Genomic DNA, 25,559 nt, shown 5'->3' with positions numbered 1-25,559 from the left:
TACTGAAACCAAAGTCAGTCAGTACAGTTTATCAGTCAAAAAAATACTTATTGCAAGCATGTAATATTGTGTACTCATACTTTCCGGTCCCAGAAGTTTCAAATTGTTGATGTTGGATCCCAGACTTGGGCAGTCTACTTGAGATTTGATTGTATGATAGTTACTGCATAGCTAAGTATCTTGGGTTTTACCTTATTATACTCTTGTTTTTATAATGATTAGCTATATGAAACTCAATAAAACTCAGCATTCTGGTGGCTTTGCTGGAAATACTGTGTGTTTGCTGAAACTTTGTGAGCAACAGAATGCATAATATTATACCCATAGCTAAGACCATATACATGTAAAGTATATCAGCTGATCATGATTGGTTAAACACTTGCTTAAACAAGCTTCTGAGCCCTCTGAGTTCCATATACAATACGTGTTAATAACTAGCAGCTGGTTGGTTGATCACCACCCCTGCCTAAGACACTTAATTGTCTAGTTTTACGGTGTAGCTATAGCCAGCAGTTTTAGTCCATAAACTGATCAACCTTCATACAAGTATACATGTCATGAATTCTCCATTAGGGCTTTATACATGAGTTAAATGGCTGCAGTGAGGCAGCACCTCAGCATATGTACAGCGTATAGTATCATACAATATAATATTATGATATTGATCTTCCCATCAATCCCATCACTAGCAGCTACAACGTACGTCTGCACAAATACAACTCATCAACAGACAATGTGCTATTGCATGCTTAGCTACTTGTTATCTAATCTGATATGGGGTATAATATGTGATCCCCCAATGTGATCTACAAAATTCAGTAATCACTATGGGGTGCGTTAATTGGATTAAACAAGGGGCGTAACTAGTTACCAGTAACTTTATTAACGCGCGGATTCAGTCGTGAAGAGAAACTTCTCATTACGCTGTGGTGTTTACACTATATAGCTATAGAGATAGATTTACTGTTGATCGCCCGACCTCGCCAGTTTGCGGTCAGTCACCAGGTTCAATATACTCCCTAGGTTATACTCCCGAGATCAACCCAGTACTTCTCTTGTCACACAGTTAGCTATCATGGCTGCTAAAGAAATGAAAAAGGCAGCTTTGAACTTAAGCTGTCCAGTCTGTTTCCAGGTATTCAAGAACCCCAAGTATCTACCATGTTATCATTCCTATTGTGAACAGTGTCTGGAGAAGATGGTTGTGCAATCCAAAATCACTTGTCCAGAGTGCAGAAAAGAAGCCACAATTCCTGCAGGAGGAGTTAAGGAGTTGGCTAATAATTTCTTAATCAATCGCCTCGTGGATGAGCTGATTCGTAAGCGTAAAGTGGAGGGTGAAGAAGAAGTGAAATGTGAGAATTGTGAAGAGGATGATCCAGTGGTGACGTACTGCCCAGACTGTAGTTCATTTCTTTGTCATGTGTGCAACGAGGTCCACAAACGTGCCAAACTTTCTCGCGGCCACGGTGTAATCCCATTAACAGAATTAAGATCCAGTAAAAGGGATTCCATAGTGCTGCCAAAATGTAAGATACCAATGTGTAAAAAGCATTCCATTGAACTATTGTTCTTCTGTAAGACATGTGAGGAGCTGATGTGTATGTATTGTATTAAAGAACATGCTGGTCACGAATATGACACTGTGGACCGGATAGCTGGGAGTTGCCGAGAAGAGTTGCAAAAAGCTACTGCACCAATTGAAGAAATGGTTGAACAACTCTGCATGGTGCATGAAAAGGTTGACGAATCAAGAAAGGAGGTCAGAAAACAAGGTGAAGACATTAATAAGGAGATTGATCGGCATTACAATGATATTATGCAAAAGATTATGAGACAAAAAGACCAATTGAAGCAACAGGTATGTGACTTGATCACACAAAGTGAGAAAACGCTAACAACCCAATTAGAAGAAGTAGAATTTATTCGAGCAGAAGTTTTGAGCATGAAAGAGCTGAAAGATACATTAGAACAGAGTTCTGACCAAGAAGCATTGTCTACAAGTAAACAAGTTATTGACCAAATGCAATGGTTAGTTGACAAGTACAAAATGTTAAGTCATCAACCAATAAAGACAGCAGAAATCAGGTTTGTGCCAAGTGAACAGTTACTTCCACAATTTGGTGATCTTGGTAATGTCAAAGATTACAAGGCCATAAGTGATCCCTACAAGATTGTGGACATTGATGATGGTTCACCTTGGGGTATTGCGTTTAGTAGTACAGGTTTTTGGGCTGTGTCTGACTGGTCTAAACATTGCATATGCTTATTTAATGACCAAGATCAACTGATAACAAGATTTGGTGGTCAAGGTAGGAATAGAGGTCATTTTCACCACCCTACAGGAGTCACGTTTGATAATGGTGACCACCTCTATGTAGCCGATCGTAATAACCATCGAGTGCAGAAATTTGATATCAATGGAAACTACTTACTCCAGTTCGGTAGTAAAGGATGCAAAGATGGTGAATTGAATGAACCACGTGGTATTTTAGCACACAGAGGTAAAGTTTATATTGCTGATCACGGCAACAGCCGTGTCTCAGTATTTCAAACTGATGGTCAGTTCCACAGCATTATCGGTAGAGGAATACTTGGAGAATCCTACAATATTGCAGTGGATTCTATCAACCGCTTGTTTGTTACTGACCGTAGTAATGATTGTATATCCACTTTTACATTGAATGGCCAGTACCTATGCAGAATTGGTATTGCAGGCACTTATACAAGTCAGTTGAAAAGTCCATATGGTATTGCAATAGACCCAAATGGTTTTATTTTTGTAACTGATGACAATCAGCGTGTTTCTATATTTGACAAATATGGCAAATATGTGCATTGTTTTGGATCACGAGGGCATCACATTGGACAGTTTAGATACCCTCTAGAAGTGGCATTTGCTGCAAATGGTTACGTTTACATTGCTGACTTTAACAACCACCGGATCCAGATATTTTCTGTTTTATAGCTACGTAGAACTATTTAATCTGTCTACAGTGTTTTTTGCTGGCCTTTTTATTACTAGCTACTTAATGTTTATGTCTAGCTAGTACGATTCAGTACTGCTATATTATTAACAAGTTGTAATAAATTCACTATAACTATTTGTTGGAGTACTTTACATAATAATATTATACTAGCGGCACTGTTGTATTGTAAATGCGTTGTGTATTTATGTATGTATGTGTAGGTACAAGCACCATCCTGTTGGTTGTTTATGTTTAAACGTAATGGCTGTGTGCATTGTTAAAATTTATTAGTATTAACATCATTACAGCCATTTCTTGGCTGCCACCTTTGATTTCACAATTTTTTTTCATCAAGGCTTTTAAAGGTCACGCCCTTTTTTACAGCTTGGCTGTTTTTGTGTAGATATATAGTTTAGCTCCATTGCACATGCATGCTGCAATCAGTTACAATAATATTATAAAAGTATACAATGACTATATATATCACAGCAAAAATAGTGCTCCAATACTACCTATTCTAACCCCGTCTTTATTCAGTATTGGAACAACTATTTTTAAAAAACTCCCTATAACAAGACAAAATTAACCTCAAATCTATAAATGACTGTAATGTTATTCACTATTGAGGGCTGTGGTCTAATTTTGTTTGAGCCAAGGAAGAATTTTTTGGAGTATTGGTTTCAACACCTAAACATAGACGGAACACATACAGTCAGTATTTGTGTATGAATATAGCTGTGTATATTTTTAAATTTGTACAGTGAAATTTTGTATCTGCATGCATGTTTCAAAATGCTATGCATGCATGCTATTTTTATTTAGTATCGCAGCAAGCATGAGCTACAGGAAAAAGTATGGTTTATAGGGAGAAGGCTAGATAGACACTGTTTGAATAGAGAGTCAGTAAAAGTTGGAGCGCAAAAAAATTCCATGCTATAGAGCTAGGTCACTTAAATCAATCATTGATTCTCTGCAACAATTTTAGTCAACCAACAGAGCATGCACCAACAGCTGGGATCCAGAGCCCTCTGCATTTGGCCTAAACTATATGCATGCATGTGTAGTAGCTACATGATAAACTTTTATCATAAGTGACCTTAACGGCCAGTTTAAATGTCCTCTTGGAGTTGCATTTGTCATTTGTTGCAAATGGTTATGTTTACATTGCCGATTAATAATCACAGGATCCAGATTTTTCTGCTAGCTATAGTTAGTGATAACTATAATAAAATCTCAGTGTCTGGTATTCTTTTGCTGACCTTTGTGCTACTGTTTTGTTGCTATAATTATTATGTTTATGTATGACAACACAAGCTAGTGTATTTTGGTGATGGTCCATTTGAATAAATGTATATACATTTACATAATTATAATTTATATAAATGCTCATTAACTGGTTCTTTTTCACTTTGCATTGAATGTACTATAAATCTGTACATATTTCCTTAATTTGGTGTTTAATACACAGCTAACATATTTTACTCATTATAAACCAAAATGGTAATAAGTTTTTGTTGGTGCAATTATTAGAATGATGCATATATAGTTCAAATATAATATTATTATGTGTATAAATGTTGCACAGTGAAATTTTGTCTTTTGTGTTTTAAGATAAGTGCATGCTATGCATGTCATTTTTATCAAGTGTCATAGAAAGCATTAGCAGTGGTATAGCACTGCATACATAGGGAGTACAATGGAGTATCAGAAAAGTTAAGTTGACAACTGCACAATGGTCTTTACTTATAGTTGAAGCAAAGCGCATTACGTACTATGAATATACATAAATGCATGAAATAATCAACACGCTCAGCTCATACACTCTTTTATACACTAAATTAACACACACTCTCAACTTCCTATATGCTTAGATTCTTAGTCTTATTAACTTGCTGTTTGGTTTCTCTCCAGCCAGTCAATGACTTCCTTGCACTTGCATGGTAGCAGCTCTTTCCATGCCATTCTTTGCACTATGGACATACTCCTCACAAGAAAAATTTCCTGATAAACATTTATTATCTATAGCTTTAAACCATTTTGCATCTTCAATCATTTATTGTATCTCTTAATTCTGCTGATAAACGGCCTTTTAATTGTCATTACTAATAATCTGTGGTACAACAGTCATGAGCAACATTGGCAGACCCTGTAAGAGTTTGATAATAACAGTACAGTGCCCTTTTCACTTGAAGAAGCACATTTTCTAAAGGAATTAAGTGATGCAGCAGGAAAGCACTTGAACATATGTACTGGAATGTTGTACTGCATTCAACAATTGCAGTTATTTGTTCAATTATTATTGCAGCTTTATTACTGTTGTATTGACAATAGGTTGTAGCAAAAAGACCCAGGACTGTATAGCTACATAACAGTAGCATGCATGCAATTACATTGTATTGTCAAGATACTCCTATAAAGAGCAGTCAAGTTATTAACTATTCTAATAGAGCAACCAGAGCTCCAGCTAAGTCACAAGTTTTGCCGCCCTGTGTTTAGTTTGTTTATTTCACAGTTTAATTCAAAAGCATTGTTGAATTTCTATTGCTATCTAAAAGTAGTAATCTCTCATAGCTTCTATAGAATTTCTGGAAGCATGTCCTCAGACACCTTATGTTCACACATAATCTTTTTAAAAATCCTAGATCTGCCACTGTTACCACAATTGTTTAAGAATATATATGTGTGAATGTGCATACGCATCAATGTGAGTAGTGACTTTAATATTAAAACAGCCAGCTGCGGTGTGACGTGTATAGTGTGAGAAATGAAGCTAAGCCTTTGAAGCCAAGACACTGCAATAAACTCTCTGCACAGGAAAGCTTTGCTTTGATGTTATTTCTGAATAATTATGATGAACTGGTTCAAAACACTCAGACATTTGAAAACCAGACTTTCAGTGAATTTTCCATAGATTAGGCAATTTTCCTTGTGTATACTGTTTTAATGTCTATTTATTTGTGTCATTGCACTGAATAGAGAGTTAAAGGTATTTTGGGAGCTATAAATAAATATGGATTGTGGTTATGGAAACTACTGGGACAATACAATTTTCATTTGGTGGTTTCATGAGATTAAGATAATTATGGTATGACTATTGAACATATTAATTTATGTCTTGTGATTAGCTGTGATAGAATTTCCATGCAGAAAGCCCTCTTTATATTTATCACTAACTAGTAATATACAGTACAATACTTGCTTGCTTATTTGCTAACTTACTGGCATCAATTTTAAAAGCTTTAATTAACAAAGTATCTTACAGTTTTTAGGGGATTATACAATAAATAGATCATGCTGTGAAATGTATATCCTGTGAGCAAAATCTTAGATCTGTCCCTGTTGCATTAACTTTCATTTCAAGTTTGCCACTGCAGTCCCAAGGAACCTGTGTTAGGAATGGCTTTTTTTAAAATTTATTTATTGATACTTTACAGCACAAGTGCTGAGGGTCTGTAGGACACCTGGTCCTACAGCCTGCTCAAGACTTTAGCTACATAAGGTGTGTTTGAAAAGTTGGAGAAGGGAGAAAAAAAACCATGACTGGACCTAGGTGGCCTCGGACCTGCAGCCATCCGATTTACGCTTGAACACTTACAAGAGTCTACCAGGTGGTCAGGATGTTTTCTCCTTGTTATTTTCAGCTTTATTAAACAACAATCATCTTTCCTTGCATGGATTAATGGGAAAGAATCGTAACTTTTACTTTTGTATACTTCTCCTCTGTAGGCCAATCCATGAGGAAAGAGAGTGACATCGACATACAGATGAAGATGAGGAAATACTCAGGTGCATGGACAAGATCCAGTATACCAGTTACCATGCAGATACACTTCACAATGACAACGTTGGAAAGTGATGAATTATATATGGCTGAAACTCAAAGAGGTGATCAAAACCAGTCTTGATTACGTGGTGCTTCATATTCTAACAGCTGACTTTAAATTCTAACTTGGAATTCACATAGCACCATATATTCATTTGAAGTTTCTGTTTTCTTTTATACATGTATATCACCTGCAAATCATTTTGACATTTATATTTCTGTGGAATTATAGCTATAGCTACTAGCAACAATTGTAGTCACTGCCAGATACTATACATGGGCTCACTGTTAAATATGGTCAGCAGGGGAAATGGGTTAGTCAGGCTAAAGTGACTTATATACCAAGTCCCACAAACTGGAGGAAAGTGGAAATCCCTTCCATGACTGTGCACAGTGTCCCTATAGCCTCCTTTAGTGGAGCCAATCCAACTTCATAAACATATCGCTGCATATATACACTCCATCTTTACAGGTACAGTTTCTCAAACCTACATATACAGACATAGTCAGTTAACTATATACTCGGCTTGTACGTACTCTTCATCTTTGAATCTTTTTTATTAATGTTTTTGGCTCAAGGTAGTAGCTTCAGTGTTGACAAGTTGGTCTTTAGCCTTCTTATACACTGACTCTGCAGATGGTATGAGAGATAGTTGACTTCATGTGGCAGACAGGATAGAATGATCTTGAATATGAAACTGCAGGAAATTGTTGAGGTGGAGATGCAAGTCTGGTTCCTGCAGTCTTGAGTCAGAAAATCAAAGCAAACTGGACTTTGGTCCCATAGATACATGGCATAAACACTGCAGCAAATACTGAAGTATTTATGAAATCACCCAAGTAGCAATTATGGGAGCTGTATACCCATGCACTTCTGAAGACAATGTGTACTTTTACATGTTGATTCAAGCTGGTAAACATGGTATCCACACATAAATGAAACCTCACTAGAGAAATGATGTATAAATACACAACTTGCACTCTGCACAAGAATAAGAGTGTCTAGTAAAGTAAATCAGAAGCAAAATGCTTTCTTAATGCAATGGTATTGGTTGCTACAAGTTTCCCAAGGAATTTTGTCCTGCCTACTGTTATAAATCTAGTTTTTCTACCTGAAAGAGTCATTATTCGAGATAGTTGTTGAACACCATCTGAAACTCGTTTGGATGGCATCATGTCTATATCCTTCGCTCCCTAGCCCTTAATTGCAAGGTTTTATACAGGATGAGATATTTGAGGCAAATACCCACCCACCCACCCCCCACACCACCCCATCTCTTTGTGGAACCGTTATGTTACTACAAGATACAAGAAATATGCATACTTATTGAAAACTCAAGTCAAACCAGTTGTCAAACTGCTGGTCACCCAGCATCTTCATCTTTATGACTATGACTTCACATTTTAATACTTCACAACAATCACAACCATCTGTATGCACATTGCAATTTGGTCAGTTTCATGTATGTACTGAAATGTCAAATTTAACGGTATTACTATGCAGAATGCAAAATTACACTATTCCAACTACAGTATCTTCATTATCAATAAAACAAGTCCATTACTGAATTAATAAAAACTACACACACTAAATGAATAAAATTGAAAATTTTAAAAGGGGGAATAGGGATCACTGAAAAAGAGCCATGAAACAAGAAGGGATTGTTGGGGTGGTAATGTAAACCACAAATCTCTATTTTGACTCGTCTCAAAATGACGGAGCATGTAACTAAATATTATGACAGAGGGATTTGTGGTTTACATTACCACACCAGTGATCCTTTCTTGTTTCATGGCTTTTTTTAGTGATCCCTATTTCCCTCTTTAAAACTTTCAAGTTTTTTATTCATCTAGCTATAATAGAATCTGTTTTCCCCAACCACCTAGCTAGCTATGTACAACTGTTTTGCTTTTTAATTGTATCATCAGTATAAATCAATTAGAAAAATAAAAATAAATAAATAAATAAAAACCTAGCTAGCTATGTACAACTTTATAGCCTGTTTGTGCCCCTCCCCTTGCCAGCTCATAGAACCACCCCTGGAGATGAACTTCTTCAAAATGGTGTACGTAGACACCATCACCGTACATGTAGTCTAACATTAAAATGAACACGAACATAATGCTGCACGCTCGTGCGCATGCGCCATATTACGTAAAGGGGCGGTCCCGGGGAATTTACCGTCGTGTGAATACTTGTACCAGCCATAAAACCACTAATTGACCTTAATCCAGGGAGACAAATAAATCAACGTAGACCCTAGCAGTAATTTGTTTGGTTTCGTTTGTCGTGAATTCTTGTGAATCTTAGCAACCAACACTACCAAATTGTATAAATGCCATATGGAACCCAAGGAAACTGGAAACACCGAGCGAAGGACTGAAAGTAAGAATCAGCAGGCCGGATGAGTACAATGCATATTATTGTTTGATAAGCAGAGCCTCCTGGGGAATAAAGCTAATTCACAAGTGCAATTACTTATTTAGCTATACAGTGAATTCAGTTTAAAATTGTCTCTGACTGAATTGGCATGAACGATGTCTGATGGCAATCGGTTCCATTCAGGAATGGTTCGCGGAAAAAATATTTAAGCAACTTGTGGTTGGCTGATAATGTAGGAACTTTATGTCATTTCTTGATCTTTTGGTGATGGAGTTAGCTACATAATTATGTTTGCAGAAACTAAATCACTGCTTTAACATGAAAAGGTTGAATGCACGTAGCTTTATAATGCGTAATTTAGCTGTATAACCAACTGATTGGGTATATCTGTATGGGCGTTAGCCAATAGGGGAGGAGAGAGGGTACTTTACCCCGCAAAGCTTGAAAGACACTGTTGATCCTTTAAAAACCTTCAGCTCACTTAATTGTTGCATCCATATTAAGACATTTGAATTGCAAAAATCCTACAGCTTCTGGAGGTGGCCCTTAGACTAGTCTCGTCCTCGCAGACCCATTCTCCTCCACCCCAGAGAATGGGTCTGCAAGGACCCCCAGACTCCTTGAACTTCTATATCACTCTGCAACCATATTGCAACATCACTATGTTGTACGCCCCCCTTTCTGTGTATGTTAGCTTTAGAATCACTACCGCTATAATAGTGAACTACCTAGCCTTTTGAGACTGACATGGACAATTAAAATCATCTCTAGGTGGGGGATAGATTGCATTTCTGCATTAATATTTTCATAAAATAGCATGTCTTCAGACCCCCTAGAGCATGCTCAGTATGCATGCTGAGTATACTTTCCTTTGCACGCTTTTGGTATATTCACCTTTTGTATTGCTGCATAGTGATTCGAACACAGGTATATAAGCTAATTAGGTTGACAGGGGTGTAGGCAGGATTTCCAAAAGGGGGGTTCTGCCCTAAGTATAGAATCTCCACAGCGGGGGTCTGGGGCCGTGTACACGTGTAAACATGTGTATTCTTATAAATTCATTCGCAATAGCGAGTAGAGGTACTTGAATTCCTCTGCCTGAAGACCTGTAGCTACCCATTTCAGTGGATTTGTGTAAGTTAATTCAGTTCTAGTTAACCAGTATCACGATTTAAAAAACTTAACTCTGAAAAGGGGGTTCGTCCGAACCCTTTGAACCCCCCCTGGCTACGCCCCTGGTTGAGGGCCCCCACTTATTCTTACTGCCCTGGATCTCCTAGAAGCTGTTTACTGCACTGTCCCTACTGAAGGCCTTAGTTTACAAAGTGATAACATAGATATACTAACCCCATGTACCTACATCTGTGGTTAGTAATTACCACACCCATGCAGTAGATACAAGGGCTCTCATTTTGAATTTCTAGTTGTCTTGCTTTCAGCGAAGTGCTCTGTTCCTTAGTGTAATAGATGTACAGTTCTCTTACTCTCTACACTCTACCTTCATGGTTGGAGAACAGATCCAGTTTCTTAGGACATACCACCATCTCAGTAGAATTGTGCTTGGTGGAGAGCCATGTTGATATTAATTTTTTAAATGTTATTGATCACAAATGATAATAAACATTGTTTTCCATAGGGTCATAACATGTGTGATTGATGGCTAATTTTGATTGCTCTAGATCGCAATAAAAAAATAAATAGACTGTATATTGCACTTGGAGGCACTACAATCACAAATTGCAGTAGAACAATCCTTACTAATTAAGCTATTCTTTAAAGCAACTGTTGTGATAGCTATTTAATTTTACAAGTGGGCTTACTTTGTAATGTTCCACGAAATTAATATACAAACAATTACTGGAGATTTAGAACAAGTTATCATGGTGCATGGCATATTATTGCTGTCCTATAGTACACTTGGATTTAGTACTACAGTTCATAGCTAAAATGTTAATGATTATATTGTCCATAGATGACATTTCCAAATGGGTCACATGTCTATCAAATCAATTTGCTACTGCACTCTCAAGAAATGCTGGTGAATTGTATCATTTTGTGAATGGGTGCAATGACAAGCCTGTTCTGTCTCTGCTTGATGTGATGGAATCTCTTGTGCAACATCAAGCAATGAGAACTACCATGAAAAAGATGACTTTCACCATGGGTAAACAAATTGTTTGTATGCATACATATCACATAGCTATGTATGTATGCTATGTGTATTTCAGTAGAGTGTGTATATGTGTTGTTGAGTGTGTGTATGTACAGTTCTTGGTACTTTTCTCAGGCTGTAGCTAATGCTTAGTGCCTGATTAAAGTTGCAAATACAAGCTTTAGCCTTCTTGCAAGTCCCTAGTAGAATAAAGATTATGACGAGAAGTTGATAAGTTCAAGTTTAGGTTGAAGGAAGAAGAGGTTCTAGATCTACGTAGATACCAGCTGTTGTGGCTCCTTTAGTGTATGCATAAACTGTGCATGTTGCTCTATGAAGATTTTAGAGGCTGAGGATGATGTCAACAGGCACTACCCACAAATTTATTACTGAGGCCACACAGGCCAAGGGAATTAATTGTGGGTAGCTGAGCCCACATCATCTGAGGGGATGCTATAGCATAGATACATCATCAGCATGTTCTGCTAAGCATATTATAAAGTTTCATTTAGAGTAAAGTAGATAAAGAAAGAACAAAAGAAATGTCAAATTGTATATGTAGCTTTGAGGGTACAGTGTCAGCACTACACCGTGGCATTAGTTGTCTAGAAAGCAGTAAGGCAACGGTTAGGTTATTTTAATTGTTTTACCAATTTTCATTTGATAAACAACCATAGACCACGGTCTCCTAACTATAGTCCCTTTCTAAATAGTAATTTCGATAAACCTTCAGACATGAAAAGAAATGATTCACAAATTTTTATGTCATAAGCCAGCCATATATTTAGTATATCACCACCCTGGCTATTCACATTACATCCTTCCACTTTGTGTATGCTACAAACACAATAAGTACTAATTTTTTAATATCTGTACAAATGAAATCTTCATGAGTTTGTGAATTTCATGCAAAGTTTACAGTGTGCATTTGTGAAGTAGGGCTGGAACAAAGCTTTGATTGTTTCGTGGGTTTGAAGGTTAAGTAAACTTTGAATTATAAAACTATCCTTCGAAGCTTTGTAATGCACTCATAGCCTACAAAAGAATTACGAATAAACATCATTTTCTTTATTGCACCTGCTTATTCATCTTGCACAATTGATGTTCGTCTCTTCGCAATTGATCTACCCACTTTTAAATTTTAAACCATCACAGTTTAGCTTGCTACCGTAGTTTTAGTCTTAAAAGACCTTATAAAGTGCATGGAAAACATCATTTTAGCCATTAGTAGGTATTTTCCAATGCATGATTGCAGTTTAGTGGACACGCCCATTTTCAATCGATTGATTGCATCATTCAGAACTGCTGCTATGCTTTTCCAAATACTCACAAGCTGATTAGAAAGATAGAACTTATAAGAAGGATGTGTATAAACACAATAATACCTGCAACTCATATAGCACCAAAGCTTTGAATGTTTGAATATTTACGAACGCTCGAAGGTAAATTTCAAGCGCTATTGTGAACAATATCTGTGCAACAAAACTATGACACTCATCTTTCCTCCTTGCCATAATGTATGTAATGACTCAGGCACATTTAGCAGGAGAAATTATATAATAGTTACTAGGGCTGAAACAAACACTGCAAATACTTGAGTACTCATTACAATCACATCACATAATGCATTTGCGATCAGGGAGTGACACGATGAAGGCTATTGAGTTTGATTTGCTTGTCAGGAATACTAACATTAGTACTTTAAGTGTGTGTATCATTATTGTTACTTGAAAAAGCTGTAAACTGCTTAAAGTCAGCATAAAACATGTCAAATAGATATGACTACAAGTAGCTAGTATTCGTGAGTACTCAATCGTTAATATAACTCTAGAGAGTATAGTACACAAATACTAAAAGCCATGATTGTTTCAGCCCTAATAGCTACTCCTCTAAGGTTTGGTAAGTAAAATTACTGCCTGAATGATATTATGACAGGTAAACATATTCATTTAAAACGTTGGTGCAATTATGTTGTTGTGCATTAGTTTCTACTAGGTCTACAATTATGCAAGATCAGTCACTCTGGTTTGCAGAGACATATACTATGATAAAAAAGGAAGAATGTTAGTACCTACTATATAGTACAGAAGTTGAACATATTTAATATGTATGTACACATGTGACCTTCTCAACAAAATCCTGCATAGGTCACCAAACTTAATTTTCTCCACAAATACAGTAATTTCTTACCTTACCATACAGGTGATGTTGTAGTGTCACGAGTACTCACAGAGGGATGGAGAATGGGTGTGGGGGGTTGGGTGGGCAATTTGTAGCATTATAAATTGGAAGAAGAAGACAATGAAAAGCATATAGAATCAACTCAAGATACCACACAGAAAAAGTTTAGACAAACTCAGAGGCTATATAGACAAACTCTCTAGCTTTTTCCACCATATCAAAGAGTGATTTCAAGCCATACAATTCTCCAGAGGCTTATACAAATGGAGCTAAGACTGATGAGCAGTGGACTAATTGCCATGAATGAATAAGTAGCTAAGTAATTGTGAAGTTTTGGCAAATTCAGTACCGGTACAAACTATAGCTTTGTTGATATACCATTTTGTGCCAGTGTGGGTAGTTGAATGGAGCAACAAAATGTCAGCACTAGCTTTTATTTAACTTACATGATCAAACTGATATTGTGGCATATTAAAATCTTGCTGCATGACAGTGTAATGGTTACTTGTTATTACTGGATGTGATTAAATGTATTTAAGGTTTTTCATTATTTTAGATTTCTTTCGATTCCAAAAATGCTACTATCTTTTATACCAAAGTTTTGATTGCAATTCTACAAAATGTTTACAGATAGTTATGCAACAATACAGTGTTCCCCTGGATGTTCAAAAGGAAATTTGCTCTAAAGATGGTAACCGCCTTCAGAATCAAAGTATCTTGAATTATCTTCTCATTGAGTTAAGAAAAGACAAAAATGAGCTCAAGTTTTTGAAAATACTAGATGGATTGATTAGGGAATCTTCCTTGAAGAACATTCTGAAAATCATATTCAGTACAGGTACATAATGTGTAGGTCTACATGGTTGTGTGCATTTAAATGAGCATTATCCATGACCACAGGTATCTTCAAATCGAACAATGAACCAGACATATCCTGTAATTCACCTCTGCCTTTGCTGGAAGGCTGTCCAGCAGGCTTAGCTGTAAAGGGTAAACAGTAGCTCCATATAGATATATATCAATTATATTATTATTTTGCACTAGGATCATCAGGTGGACTATGTGCCTTTGAACATCACCACATGGTGGTAAGGTCATGTAGTCGAACAAGGTACCTGCAAAAGCAGCAAATAGGTAATTCAACCTATTCCATTGTATGTTATTTATGGCTTCATCTATGGCCTTGATTTAACTGTGTGAATATCTTAACATTGGCTTTGCACTAATTATCTAATCTATTCTTGAAGTGATTGGGGTTAGTAAATAATACAACATACTGGGAGTGTACACAAGAGGTCAACCATACAAAACAAAGATATTACTGTCACAGTTTTGAATGTGTAAGACATTCATCAGTATATGCGCCTATTAAAGTTGCCTATTAAGAAATTACAGTAAGCTAAGGTGCAAAGATAAATGTACATGCAAGCTTATGGGTGTAGGGCTGTTTGTTAGTGCACCTGTTTCTATAAGCAATTGTATATACAGTTATGTTTCATAAATGGTTGATTAATTGCCCACATAGCAGCCAGGCATAGTGTATTACTGATTAGTGCATTGTTCTCATAATTTTTGCAATAATTAAGTTTCTTCCTAAAAGTTATAGAGTGGAGAGTGAAAGTTGTTCAATAAAGGCTCAAAGGTATGAGTGTTATTATTTTATCTGCTGTGCTGAATTTTTAAATGTGACTTAGTCTCAAGTGGCCAAGGCCAGACCATTATGTCTCTGCCAAATAGCTTAGAAGTCACAAGTGCCTTATAAGTGCTGCATGTGGTGGAGTAAATGTGGTCTGGCCATGCGAAGTTGGTGACATTATACAGGATAGATACCTCACATAGTGCTTGCAGCACCATTATAATTGTGTAACTATTACAAATTATGTGTTTTACAATTTTTTATTTACCAGAATACCTTAAAGTTTCAACATATCTTTTAGTTCATTCAAATGATGTGAGTGCTGATCTACCTGTGCACCATCCTACAGCTGAAATTACTGTTCTCCCTCCAGTTTTAACATCCAGCAATCATTATGGTACATGCAGTTAGGTTATCCAATTTGCATCTTATACATGTATATATGTTTCTAAAGATTTTACTTTACTGAAAACAAAGTATAATGATATTCTTCGATCTTTTCCTGGGGACCATCAAGAAACTCTTGCCAAGCTACTAGACAAATTTACTGATGACCAGATATGTGAAGTATTGAATTGTACTGATGCTGATTCTGCAAACAAAGTGATGTTGGACTTCTTGATCAATAATATCAAGTGTAGGGAAGACTTATTGGACTTTTGCGATCAATTAGACAAGTTGACATATTCATTAAATCTTCTACATATTGTAAAAGAATTTAGAAAAGGTATGCAATATAAGCTATCGTACACTGTACAAGGTAATTGTTTTATAATCAACTACTGCAGAGCTAGCTATGCAAATACAGGAAGGGCAGTGTGATGATTCTTCAAGACATTCTGATAGTGGTATGTAACTATGTAGTTATGTAGGTGTCGTTCAGCATAAACACACTTTTGGGTTCTACTTGATCTATGCAGAAGAGTTACATATTTAATTTAGTGTTGTTCTTTTTGTGCTGAGTAAGGGTGTTTATATGATGCATTAAAAAATATCCCATACATTTAGTATGATGATTCAGGCATACAAACATGTTTACAACATGAAAACAAACCTGTTCCAGTACAAAACCATTGGGAGCAAGCATATGTTAATCTCTTCGATAGTAGTGTTTTTGGTAGAGGATCAGTAGTCTCCTGTAGCCAGACCGCTTTTTTTTTGGTTCTTTTGTGTGGGGGTGGGGGAAAGAGTCTGGTACACCTACATTAAGAATTCTGTGTAGCGTTCCACTGCAGTCAGGGTGAATATTGATTGTTGCTGATTGGTGAGGCCCTAAACTTCTTATACCTACACTTTTTTAACAGGTCTATATGCCCCCACACGAAGGAAAAGGAAACAGGCTACACGAGACTAAGGGCTCAGGTGAATGCAAACCAACTATACTACTCAACACTCAAAAACAATAAACAATGTTTCAGCTCATGATTTAAAAATCAATTGGGGCACCACTCAAACACAGCCACTATTCAAAGTGCGGTATTTATAACTAATTAAGTACAGTATGTATCAATAAACTGCAATCAGAACTGTAAAACTGGGCAAGCTACAGCTACGTATGTATCTATGATCAGTATATTCTATATGTAATTCTTGTTTGTTCATACTATTTACTGCACAATCATACTGTAATATTTTATATATTGTTATGTACATACATCTAGCTGAGCCAGAGAATGGAAGTTTATGTTCAGAATTGAAGCCATGGGTAGCAAATGCCTTCAAATGTGAAAAGCATAAAAGTACGTGTTTACATGTATTATATGATGTGTTTGTGGAATTCAGTTACAAATTGTATTATTGGAATTTAGATGACACTGGCAGTTTGTATATAAACAAGTTGTTTTACTTTATAAGTTAACTACAGTGCACAGAATTTGTTTGGTGGACTGAATAGCGGTGACTACATAGTTTTCATAGTACCATAAATCAGGTAAAAATTTTTCATCAAAATATTTCTGTTGCTGGCTGTATTAACAAAAATTAAAGCGATGGATAACTTTTAATTATACGAATAATTTGCGCATGCAATATTAATGTATAGATTTCCATCAAGATATTTTTGTCGATTATGCCAGTGACAAAAATATGTTGTGTCAAAAGTTTAATAGACAAACATTTTCTATGCTGAAATTTTCCTGATTTATGATACACTAGTAAATTAATAACAGTGACTGATCTGTTAGAATACTGTACATGGCTGTTGTGATAGTTAGATTATCTCAATTTTGGAGTTGATCTTGGTTGAGTCCATGGTGGAGGTATCCTACATGATAAGAGGCTTAGTCATTGCACTCTGCATGTTGTTTGTAATAAAACAAATCATTATAGGTGTCTTTAAAGAATGACGCAACAACAAAACTTGTTGTCTTCATGTGGTTTATTCACACAAAGATGACAACAAAAAGAGGTGGAGATGAAAGGTAAAGGCATGACACGGAGAGGAAAATTTTTTGGAACCCCAAAAGGAACATGCAATGCTTTATTGTTGCATAAAACACAAGTTGTCTGATGTATTATTTAGCTTCAAGCCTTTTGACTGTGGTCAGGGCAAGCAGGCTGAAAGAAAAGTAGACCGTTTTGAAATTTTATAAAACATCGTACCAGTGTTTCTGTAACTGTTTTGTAATTATCTATGTTAGGCTTGATGTAGATAGACTAATACTCTTCTGCAAGGGCAGCAGTGAGAGTAGTGAGGCCAGATCCTTGTCACTTTTTGGCTCAGTAAAATAAAAAAAGCTTTCACTTCGAACTTAATGAAGCCAAAACTAAACATAGTGAACATGCATTGAACTTGCTTTTCATCTAGAAAAGTTTCATGTCTACTACCTAGATGCCTCTAAAATAATTACCGTTTTGTTTAGCTTTGGCTTTGTTTCTCTGTCTTTGTAACTACATTGGAAAAATTCCTACAAATTGTTTAAGATTTAAACAGAATTATGAAGATGTTCTTTGGTCATTGTCCAGTTTTTGCATGTCAGTTAGTTAGCACCTTGCACACACACACACAGCATTACAGCCCAAGACTGCCTCCAATATAGCTAATTTTCTTGGGGAGCATGTCCAGACTAGGTGCCTTTGGACTAGGCATTACCACTTTCACTTCTACTCTGATGCCCCTGCTCTTCCGTAAGGTAATTTCCAAAACAGCTAAGCTGTGAAAAGGGGTGCGGCCTTCCAAAAAATCCAGGAGAAAAAAAGTTGTGAAATCAAAGGTGGTAGCCAAGAAATGATGACCTATCATTAGACATGATTGGAATTAAAATCATTACAGCCATTTCTTGGCCGCCATCTTTAATTTCACTTTTATTTTCTCCCTGGAATTTTTGAATGCCACACCCTTTTTGCATTGCTTGGCTGTGGAATAAGTATCATTTCTTTTTGTCATTGAAAACCCCAAAGCCAGCCTATATCCAGCTTTGGGGCTTTTAGTTTACTTGTCTTTTTAGGTCTGGAATGACATACAGTGAAGATATTTCAATTGTGTTTTATGTGTATTTTAGGTTAATTTACCAGCTGTAAAATTATTGCATGAGCTCTCATCAGGTTGACTTGCTTGTAGCTAACTTTCTAAAGGGTGAATTCTAATGTAGCTGAATTCTCTACAGGATAACTTGTTATGTAGCCAAAGTCTGACTTGTTGTAGCCGAAATCTCTACAGGGTCATAGCTGAACACTCTCTGGGTAATTTGTTTGTAGCTGAACCTCTACTGGGTGACTTGTAATGTAGCTGAACCCTGTACTGGGTGATTTGTGATGTAGCTAAACTCCGTACAAGTGACTTGTAAATGTAGCTGAACTTTCTACAGTTAGACTTTTAATGCAGCAGAAGTCTATACTGAGTAACTTATAATGTAGCTGAACTATATATATATATGGAAATATTATGCTCTTACTTCCTTCCAAATCTGAAGTACATCATCCAAAGCGCACACAAGTTGTTACGACTTTTCTGAAGTGTCTAAAAAAGAAGGAAAAATCAAAAAATGATTAAGAAAAATACGAAGAAAATAAGATGAGCTATAAAGGCACATATCTCAGTGATGGCTGGGAAAACTTGACTTAACTTTGGAATGAGAGGTTCCCTCCCTGAAGGAGTTTCCATAGCAAAAATGTTTAATTTTTATTCAGGCACTATCTAGCTATGGTTACGTGAAAATGGTGTCTTCTTGGCTCCTGTAAAATACATGCTTGTCTATCACACACCCACATCTGCTGTACTTGGACGGACGACATGTCCTGATCATGTAAAATATACTGTAGTTTTTGGAATCACCTTTCTACTATATGCAGTACTACTTACTGTACTGCATGATAAAATTTGTCTTTCCTCTGTAGTATCGTAATGAAAATGCATACTTAAGTATAGTGTGGACTATGTAGTACTTATATGCATAAACCATTAAAAACCTGAGCACCCTGTATGATGTGTCCATAATTTGTTATCCTTGTATTACAGGTATCATCATGAAGCATTACACAAGTTTGTGCAAAGCTTTACCAGCAGATCATTCAAATGTAATGACAAAACTTCTAAAAATCAATATACCTAATGAAGCAATGGAATTGATAATCTCTTCTGATAATAAGTGTGAAGCCATTATAGATTTCTTGATTGTTGTATTTGCTAGTAAAGATAATAAGGATAATATGGTGTCATTGTGTGATTTTGTTGAGATGTTAATTGAAGATCCTTCAAAGAAATATGTAACCGAGTCATTAAGACATGGTGAGCACTAATGATGTTTAATATTGGTGATATATTATATGTATATGCACATGTCATATGCAAAAGAGCATGAGCAAGGTAATCATGTTAAAATAAATGGGTTGGGTTTTTAAACCATAAGGATTTTGCAGCAGTGCTGGGTCCTTCCACCAAAGTGATCAAAGTACTCTAATAGGAATTATGCAACCCACCAGGGACTATTGAAAGTTTGTGAATTTGATGGACTATAGCTGGAATAGATCGATGATAATATAAACTAAATAACTCATCAACACTGAGAGCTACTCTCTTGAAACCATAAACATTTCACTGTTAAAGAAGAGCAGGTGTACCGATATGCTTGTTAGCTAACAATGGGCTTGGGAAACTCCAACTGTAGCCTTAAGGTAAGATGGTAGCTGCAGCTGCAGTAAGTATAGAGGCTGGTCAGCCTCCGATGAGAAAGCCATGAACACTCTTGGAGCCTCATCAAGGAGTCACTTCAGCCTGGCAAGCATACCCCCATCATATCACTTATCCTGAGGCTGCACTGTCGGTTAACAAGAACTCTTTATATAATGCTTATGGTTTCAAGATAAGTGTTCACAAATTGGTACTGTAGCTGATATGTAGTTTCACAGTGTTAGCACTTTCCACTAGGCAAAATTGTAGTCATTAATGGCAAAAGACAAAAGGAAATATATACGAAGGATGGTGGTACTATACATGAACATACATACATATGTGCTATTGTGACAAGCATGAGCTTTTATAATTGTTTTAATAGATTTTCTATCAGACGGAGACCAGCTAGTTGTTACTACTACAATTAGTACTGGTCACCCATCTCATGAGAATACTCCCTCTACTCAACACAGTCAGAAAACTAAGAACCCTATATCAACGTATTCCACTGGTGTAACACAGGAACCTCATCCTGCAAGTAATGATACTATCATGCATTTGTTGTTACATAGTTAACACATACTGTACAATCGGGTTGTTAAGTGCATGCGCTTTTAATTTTCAGAGAAAACTTTTGTAAAAAATTGTACTATTTGTTATATCCACCTTATAAATAATTATGGTGTGTTAACACGGAATTACTACGTTGTAATAGAGCAGTTAGTAGTTCATGCCAGTCACCACACCAGTATGTAAGGATATTTGACTTTATTTCTGGGTGAAATCCTTTGTAATGAACAAGAATATTGCATTATACACAGTGAAGGGAGACCTCAATGGAGTCATAAGTGCTTATTTTCCAGTAATTACAGCATTTCTTCCCGTGTGTAGCTTTATCACGTTTTGAGCCTTGCATTCGACCACGTGTGCTTATCATCCATGGTTAATCACAAGAAATGTGTATGCACTTAACAAATAATGTGTGCTTAATAGACACATGTGCTTAACAACCCGATTTTACAGTATGGTTAGACAATTGTGCTTCTAAAACTTTAAAGGTTAAATGTAAACAAAAGTTATGTAGATTGTACAATATGAATTTAAGTGATTTGAAGTATTCTATTGATCACAACTTGCCAGTAACTTAAACTGTTCCCACCAAATTTTCACCATGGGCAAGGGAGGTTTAGATGGTTTGGGTGACCCACTATAGTGAAACCTCACTCAATAAATTTTAACCACAGAATGTGCAAAAACCAAAAATATGCCAGTCCAGTAGTCCAGTCCAGTAGTCCAGTCCAGTAAATGGATACACCCCAAGCTATAGCTACGTGTGTATCTATGATCAGTATATTCTATATGTAATTCTTGTTTGTTCATATTATTTACTGCACAATCATACTGTAATATTTTATATATTGTTATGTACATACATCTAGCTGAGCCAGAGAATGGAAGTTTATGTTCAGAATTGAAGCCATGGGTAGCAAATGCCTTCAAATGTGAAAAGCATAAAAGTACGTGTTTACATGTATTATATGATGTGTTTGTGGAATTCAGTTACAAATTGTATTATTGGAATTTAGATGACACTGGCAGTTTGTATATAAACAAGTTGTTTTACTTTATAAGTTAACTACAGTGCACAGAATTTGTTTGGTGGACTGAATAGCGGTGACTACATAGTTTTCATAGTACCATAAATCAGGTAAAATTTGTCATCAAAATATTTTTGGTGCTGGCTGTATTAACAAAAATTAAAACGATGAATAACTTTTTAACTGTACGAATAATTTGTGCATATAATATTAATGTATAGATTTCCGTCAAGATTTTTTGTCGATTACGCCAGTGACAAAAATATGTTGCATCAAAATTTTAATAGACGAAAATTTTCTGTGCTGAAACTTTCCTGATTTATGATACACTAGTAAATTAATAAAACAGTAATTCAGTGCTGGTCACTGTAAAGTGCTAATAATAAATAATAATAATAATAATTTAACATTTAAGTAGGCATCCATGTAATAAAATGTAGTGAAACAAGAGTTATATGATCACACTGCAACATATCGATGTAGGAAAATCTCTGTATTGGCAAGCTATTGCATTTTCTTCATTGCCAAAGTGGGAATTTTCACACGCATCTATGTTTAATACCACCATGCATATCTTTTGTTTTACTACTCTTTAATGCGTAGAACCCTACTTCATTTTTAATTGGTATGTTTTAATCATACTAGTTTGTGTACTTTTTTATAAGTATAGCTTTGATAAACACCAGTGACTAATCTGTTAGAACACTGTACATGGCTGTTTTAATAGTTAGATTATCTCAATTTTGGAGCTGATCTTGGGTGAGCCCATGGTGGAAGTATCCTACATGATAAGAGGTTTAGTCATTGCACTCTACATGTTGTTTGTAATAACAAATCATTATATGTGCCTTTAAAGAAAGATGCAACAACAAAACTTGTCGTCTTTATGTGGTTTATTCACACAAAGATGACAACAAAGAGAGTTGGAGATGAAAGGTAAAGGCATGGCATAGAGAGGAAACTTTTTTGGAACCCCAAAAGGAACATGCAATGCTTTATTGTTGCATAAAACACAAGTTGTCTGATGTATTATTTAGCTTCAAGCCTTTTGAGTGTGGTCAGGGCAAGCAGGCTGAAAGAAAAGTAGACTGTTTTGAAATTTTATAAAAAAATTGTACCAGTGTTTCTGTAACTGTTTTGTAATTATCTATGTTAGGCTTGATGTAGATAGACTAATACTCTTCTGCAAGGGCATCAGAGTAGTGAGGCCAGAGCCTTGCAACTTTTTGGCTCAGTAAAATAAAAAAGCTTTCATTTCAAACTTAACGAAGCCAAAACTAAACATAGTGAACATGCATTGAACTTGCTTTTCATCTAGAACAGTTTCATGTCTACTTCATTCATAATAGATTTCTCTAAAAATAATCACCATTTTGTTTAGCTTTGGCTTTGTTTCTCTGTCTTTGTAACCACATTGGAAACATTCCTACAAATTGTTTAAGATTTAAACAGAATTATGAAGATGTTTTTTGGTCATTGTCCAGTTTTTACATGTCAATTAGCTAACCCCTTGCACACACACACACACATGCAGTATTACAGCCCAAGACTGTCTCCAAAATAGCTAATTTCCCTGGGGAGCATGTCCAGACTAGGTGCCTTTGGACTGAGCCTTACCACTTTCACTTCTACTCTGATGCCCCTGCTCTTCTGTAAGATAATTTCCAAAACAGCTAGGCTGTGAAAAAGAGTTGCAGCCTTCCAAAAAATCCAGCAGAAAAAAGTTGTGAAATCAAAGGTGGTGACCAAGAAAAGGCTGCAATGATGGCAATGCCAATGATGACCTATCATTAGACATTATTGGCATTAACATCATCACTTGTAACAGCCATTTCTTGGCCGCCACCTTTAATTTCACTTTTATTCTCCCTGGCATTTTTGAAACATTACACCCATTTTTGTACTGCTTGGCTGTGAAATAGGTATCACTTCTTTTTGTCATTGCAAATGGTAACCCCAAAGCCAGCCTATGTCTGGCTTTGGGGCTTTTAGTTTACTTGTCTTTTGGGTCTGGAATGACAAATAGTGAAGATAATTCAATTGCGTTTTTTTATGTGTCTGTTCACATCTCAGGCAAGCCACAGACTCCAATATTTTTAGCTTGCAGGCTAATTTGGGGACAAAATTGGACAAGCCCAGGACTTCTCTGAGATGTACAAAATCTCTCAGACAGAAGGGCAAGTGCCACTGTTAATATCTGTTTGATTTGTTGCATCTGAGAGATGGCTATATATGCCAATCAACATTAAAATTATTCTTCAAGCAGTATTACTGCACCCCTCCATCCTGAGTTGCCAGGTTTGATTACTGAAGACTACGATGGGTGGGTGGGGAAGTAGCTGAATTCTCTACAGGATAACTTGTTATGTAGCTAAAGTCTGATTTGTAGCTGAAATCTCTACAGGGCCATAGCTGAATTCTCTACTAGGTAATTTGTTTGTAGCTGAACCGCTACTGGGTGACTTGTAATGTAGCTGAACCCTGTACTGGGTGATTTTTGACGTAGCTACACTCTGTACAAGTGACCTGTAATGTAGCTGAACTTTCTACAGTTAGACTTTTAATGTAGCTGAAGTCTATACTGAGTGACTCTTAATGTAGCTGAATCATATATGGGAATATTATGCTCTTACTTCCTTCCAAATCTGAAGTACATCAACCAAAGCACATGCAAGTTGTTACGACTTTTCTGAAGTGTCTGAAACAAGAGAAGGAAAAAATGATTAAGAAAATACGGAGAAAATAAGATGAACTATAAAGGCACATATCTCAGTGATGGCTGGGAAAAATTGACTTAACTTTGGAATGAGAGGTGCCCTCCCTGAAGGAGTTTCCATAGCAAAAATGGTTAATTTCCATTCAGGCACTATCTAGCTATGGTTATGTGAAAATGGTGTCTTCTTGGCTTCTGTAAAATACATGCTTGTCTATCACACACCCACACCTGCTTTACTTGGCCGGACGACATGTCCTAATCATGTAAAATATACTGTAGTTTTTGGAGTCACTTTTCCAGGGGATTTCTACTGTATGCAGTACTACTTACTGTACTGCATGATAAAATTTGTCTTTCCTCTGTAGTATTGTAATGAAAATGCATACTTAAGTATAGTGTGGACTATGTAGTACTCATATGCATAAACCATTAAAAACCTGAGCACCCTGTATGATGTGTCCATAATTTGTTATCCTTGTATTACAGGTATCATCATGAAGCATTACACAAGTTTGTGCAAAGCTTTACCAGCAGATCATTCAAATGTAGTGACAAAACTTCTAGAAATCAATATACCTAATGAAGCAATGGAATTGATAATCTCTTCTGATAATAAGTGTGAAGCCATTATAGATTTCTTGATTGTTGTATTTGCTAATATGGATAAAAGGGATAATATGGTGTCATTGTGCGATTTTGTTGAGATGTTAATTGAAGATCCTTCAAAGAAATATGTAACCGAGTCATTAAGACATGGTGAGGGAAAATGACATTTAATTGTTGATATAATTATACATACACATGTCACATGTCATATGCAAAAGAGCATAATCAAGGTAAGGCCATGAAAAGTTAATTATATGTTTCTAGTTCCCTTCCTGGTCACTCACTTTTTTGCTGAATGAATTGCACAATGATCATAAAATAATTTTTATAATATTTTATATCTGTTGTAAATCAAGACTCACGGTAGTGAGTCGCGCGGCCAGTA

At 36.2% G+C, this 25,559-nt stretch overlaps 2 protein-coding genes across 4 annotated transcripts in view; both read left to right on the top strand.

The window, feature by feature from the left end:
• Positions 1-854: 854 nt before the first annotated feature.
• LOC136238172 (tripartite motif-containing protein 2-like) lies at positions 855-3,310 on the top strand. The gene has a single exon (XM_066028519.1). It carries the CDS (start codon positions 1,076-1,078, stop codon positions 2,966-2,968), a length of 1,893 nt encoding a protein of 630 aa, XP_065884591.1. The 5' UTR covers positions 855-1,075; the 3' UTR covers positions 2,969-3,310.
• Positions 3,311-9,016: 5,706 nt separating this feature from the next.
• LOC136238664 (uncharacterized) overlaps positions 9,017-25,559 on the top strand; it is a 32,547-nt gene continuing 16,004 nt past the window's right edge. The window contains exons 1-14 of one of the 3 annotated variants that reach the window (XM_066029236.1): positions 9,017-9,178; positions 11,148-11,339; positions 13,313-13,390; positions 14,065-14,346; positions 14,409-14,498; positions 14,553-14,642; positions 15,446-15,534; positions 15,598-15,871; positions 15,933-15,992; positions 16,806-16,883; positions 19,601-19,870; positions 20,637-20,792; positions 21,694-21,771; positions 25,055-25,324. In XM_066029236.1, coding sequence (XP_065885308.1) covers positions 9,136-9,178; positions 11,148-11,339; positions 13,313-13,390; positions 14,065-14,346; positions 14,409-14,498; positions 14,553-14,642; positions 15,446-15,534; positions 15,598-15,871; positions 15,933-15,992; positions 16,806-16,883; positions 19,601-19,870; positions 20,637-20,792; positions 21,694-21,771; positions 25,055-25,324 — 2,050 coding nt within the window. In that variant the 5' untranslated portion in view covers positions 9,017-9,135. Of the gene's footprint in view, positions 9,179-11,147; positions 11,340-13,312; positions 13,391-14,064; positions 14,347-14,408; positions 14,499-14,552; positions 14,643-15,445; positions 15,542-15,597; positions 15,872-15,932; positions 15,993-16,805; positions 16,884-19,600; positions 19,871-20,636; positions 20,793-21,693; positions 21,772-25,054; positions 25,325-25,559 lie in introns of all 3 variants that reach the window. The other 2 variants (XM_066029235.1, XM_066029237.1) reach the window with 2 other exon arrangements.

Source organism: Dysidea avara, chromosome 11 (assembly GCF_963678975.1).
Source record: "Dysidea avara chromosome 11, odDysAvar1.4, whole genome shotgun sequence".
In the NCBI taxonomy this organism is placed as follows: Eukaryota; Metazoa; Porifera; class Demospongiae; order Dictyoceratida; family Dysideidae; genus Dysidea; species Dysidea avara.
The sequence above is the reverse complement of the archived record's forward strand: the minus strand, read 5'-3'. Positions and strand labels throughout refer to the sequence as shown.

Coding starts and splice junctions, on each gene's coding strand:
- LOC136238172 (XM_066028519.1), top strand. CDS start 1,076: ATGGCTGCTAAAGAAATGAAAAAGGCAGCTTTGAACTTAAGCTGTCCA.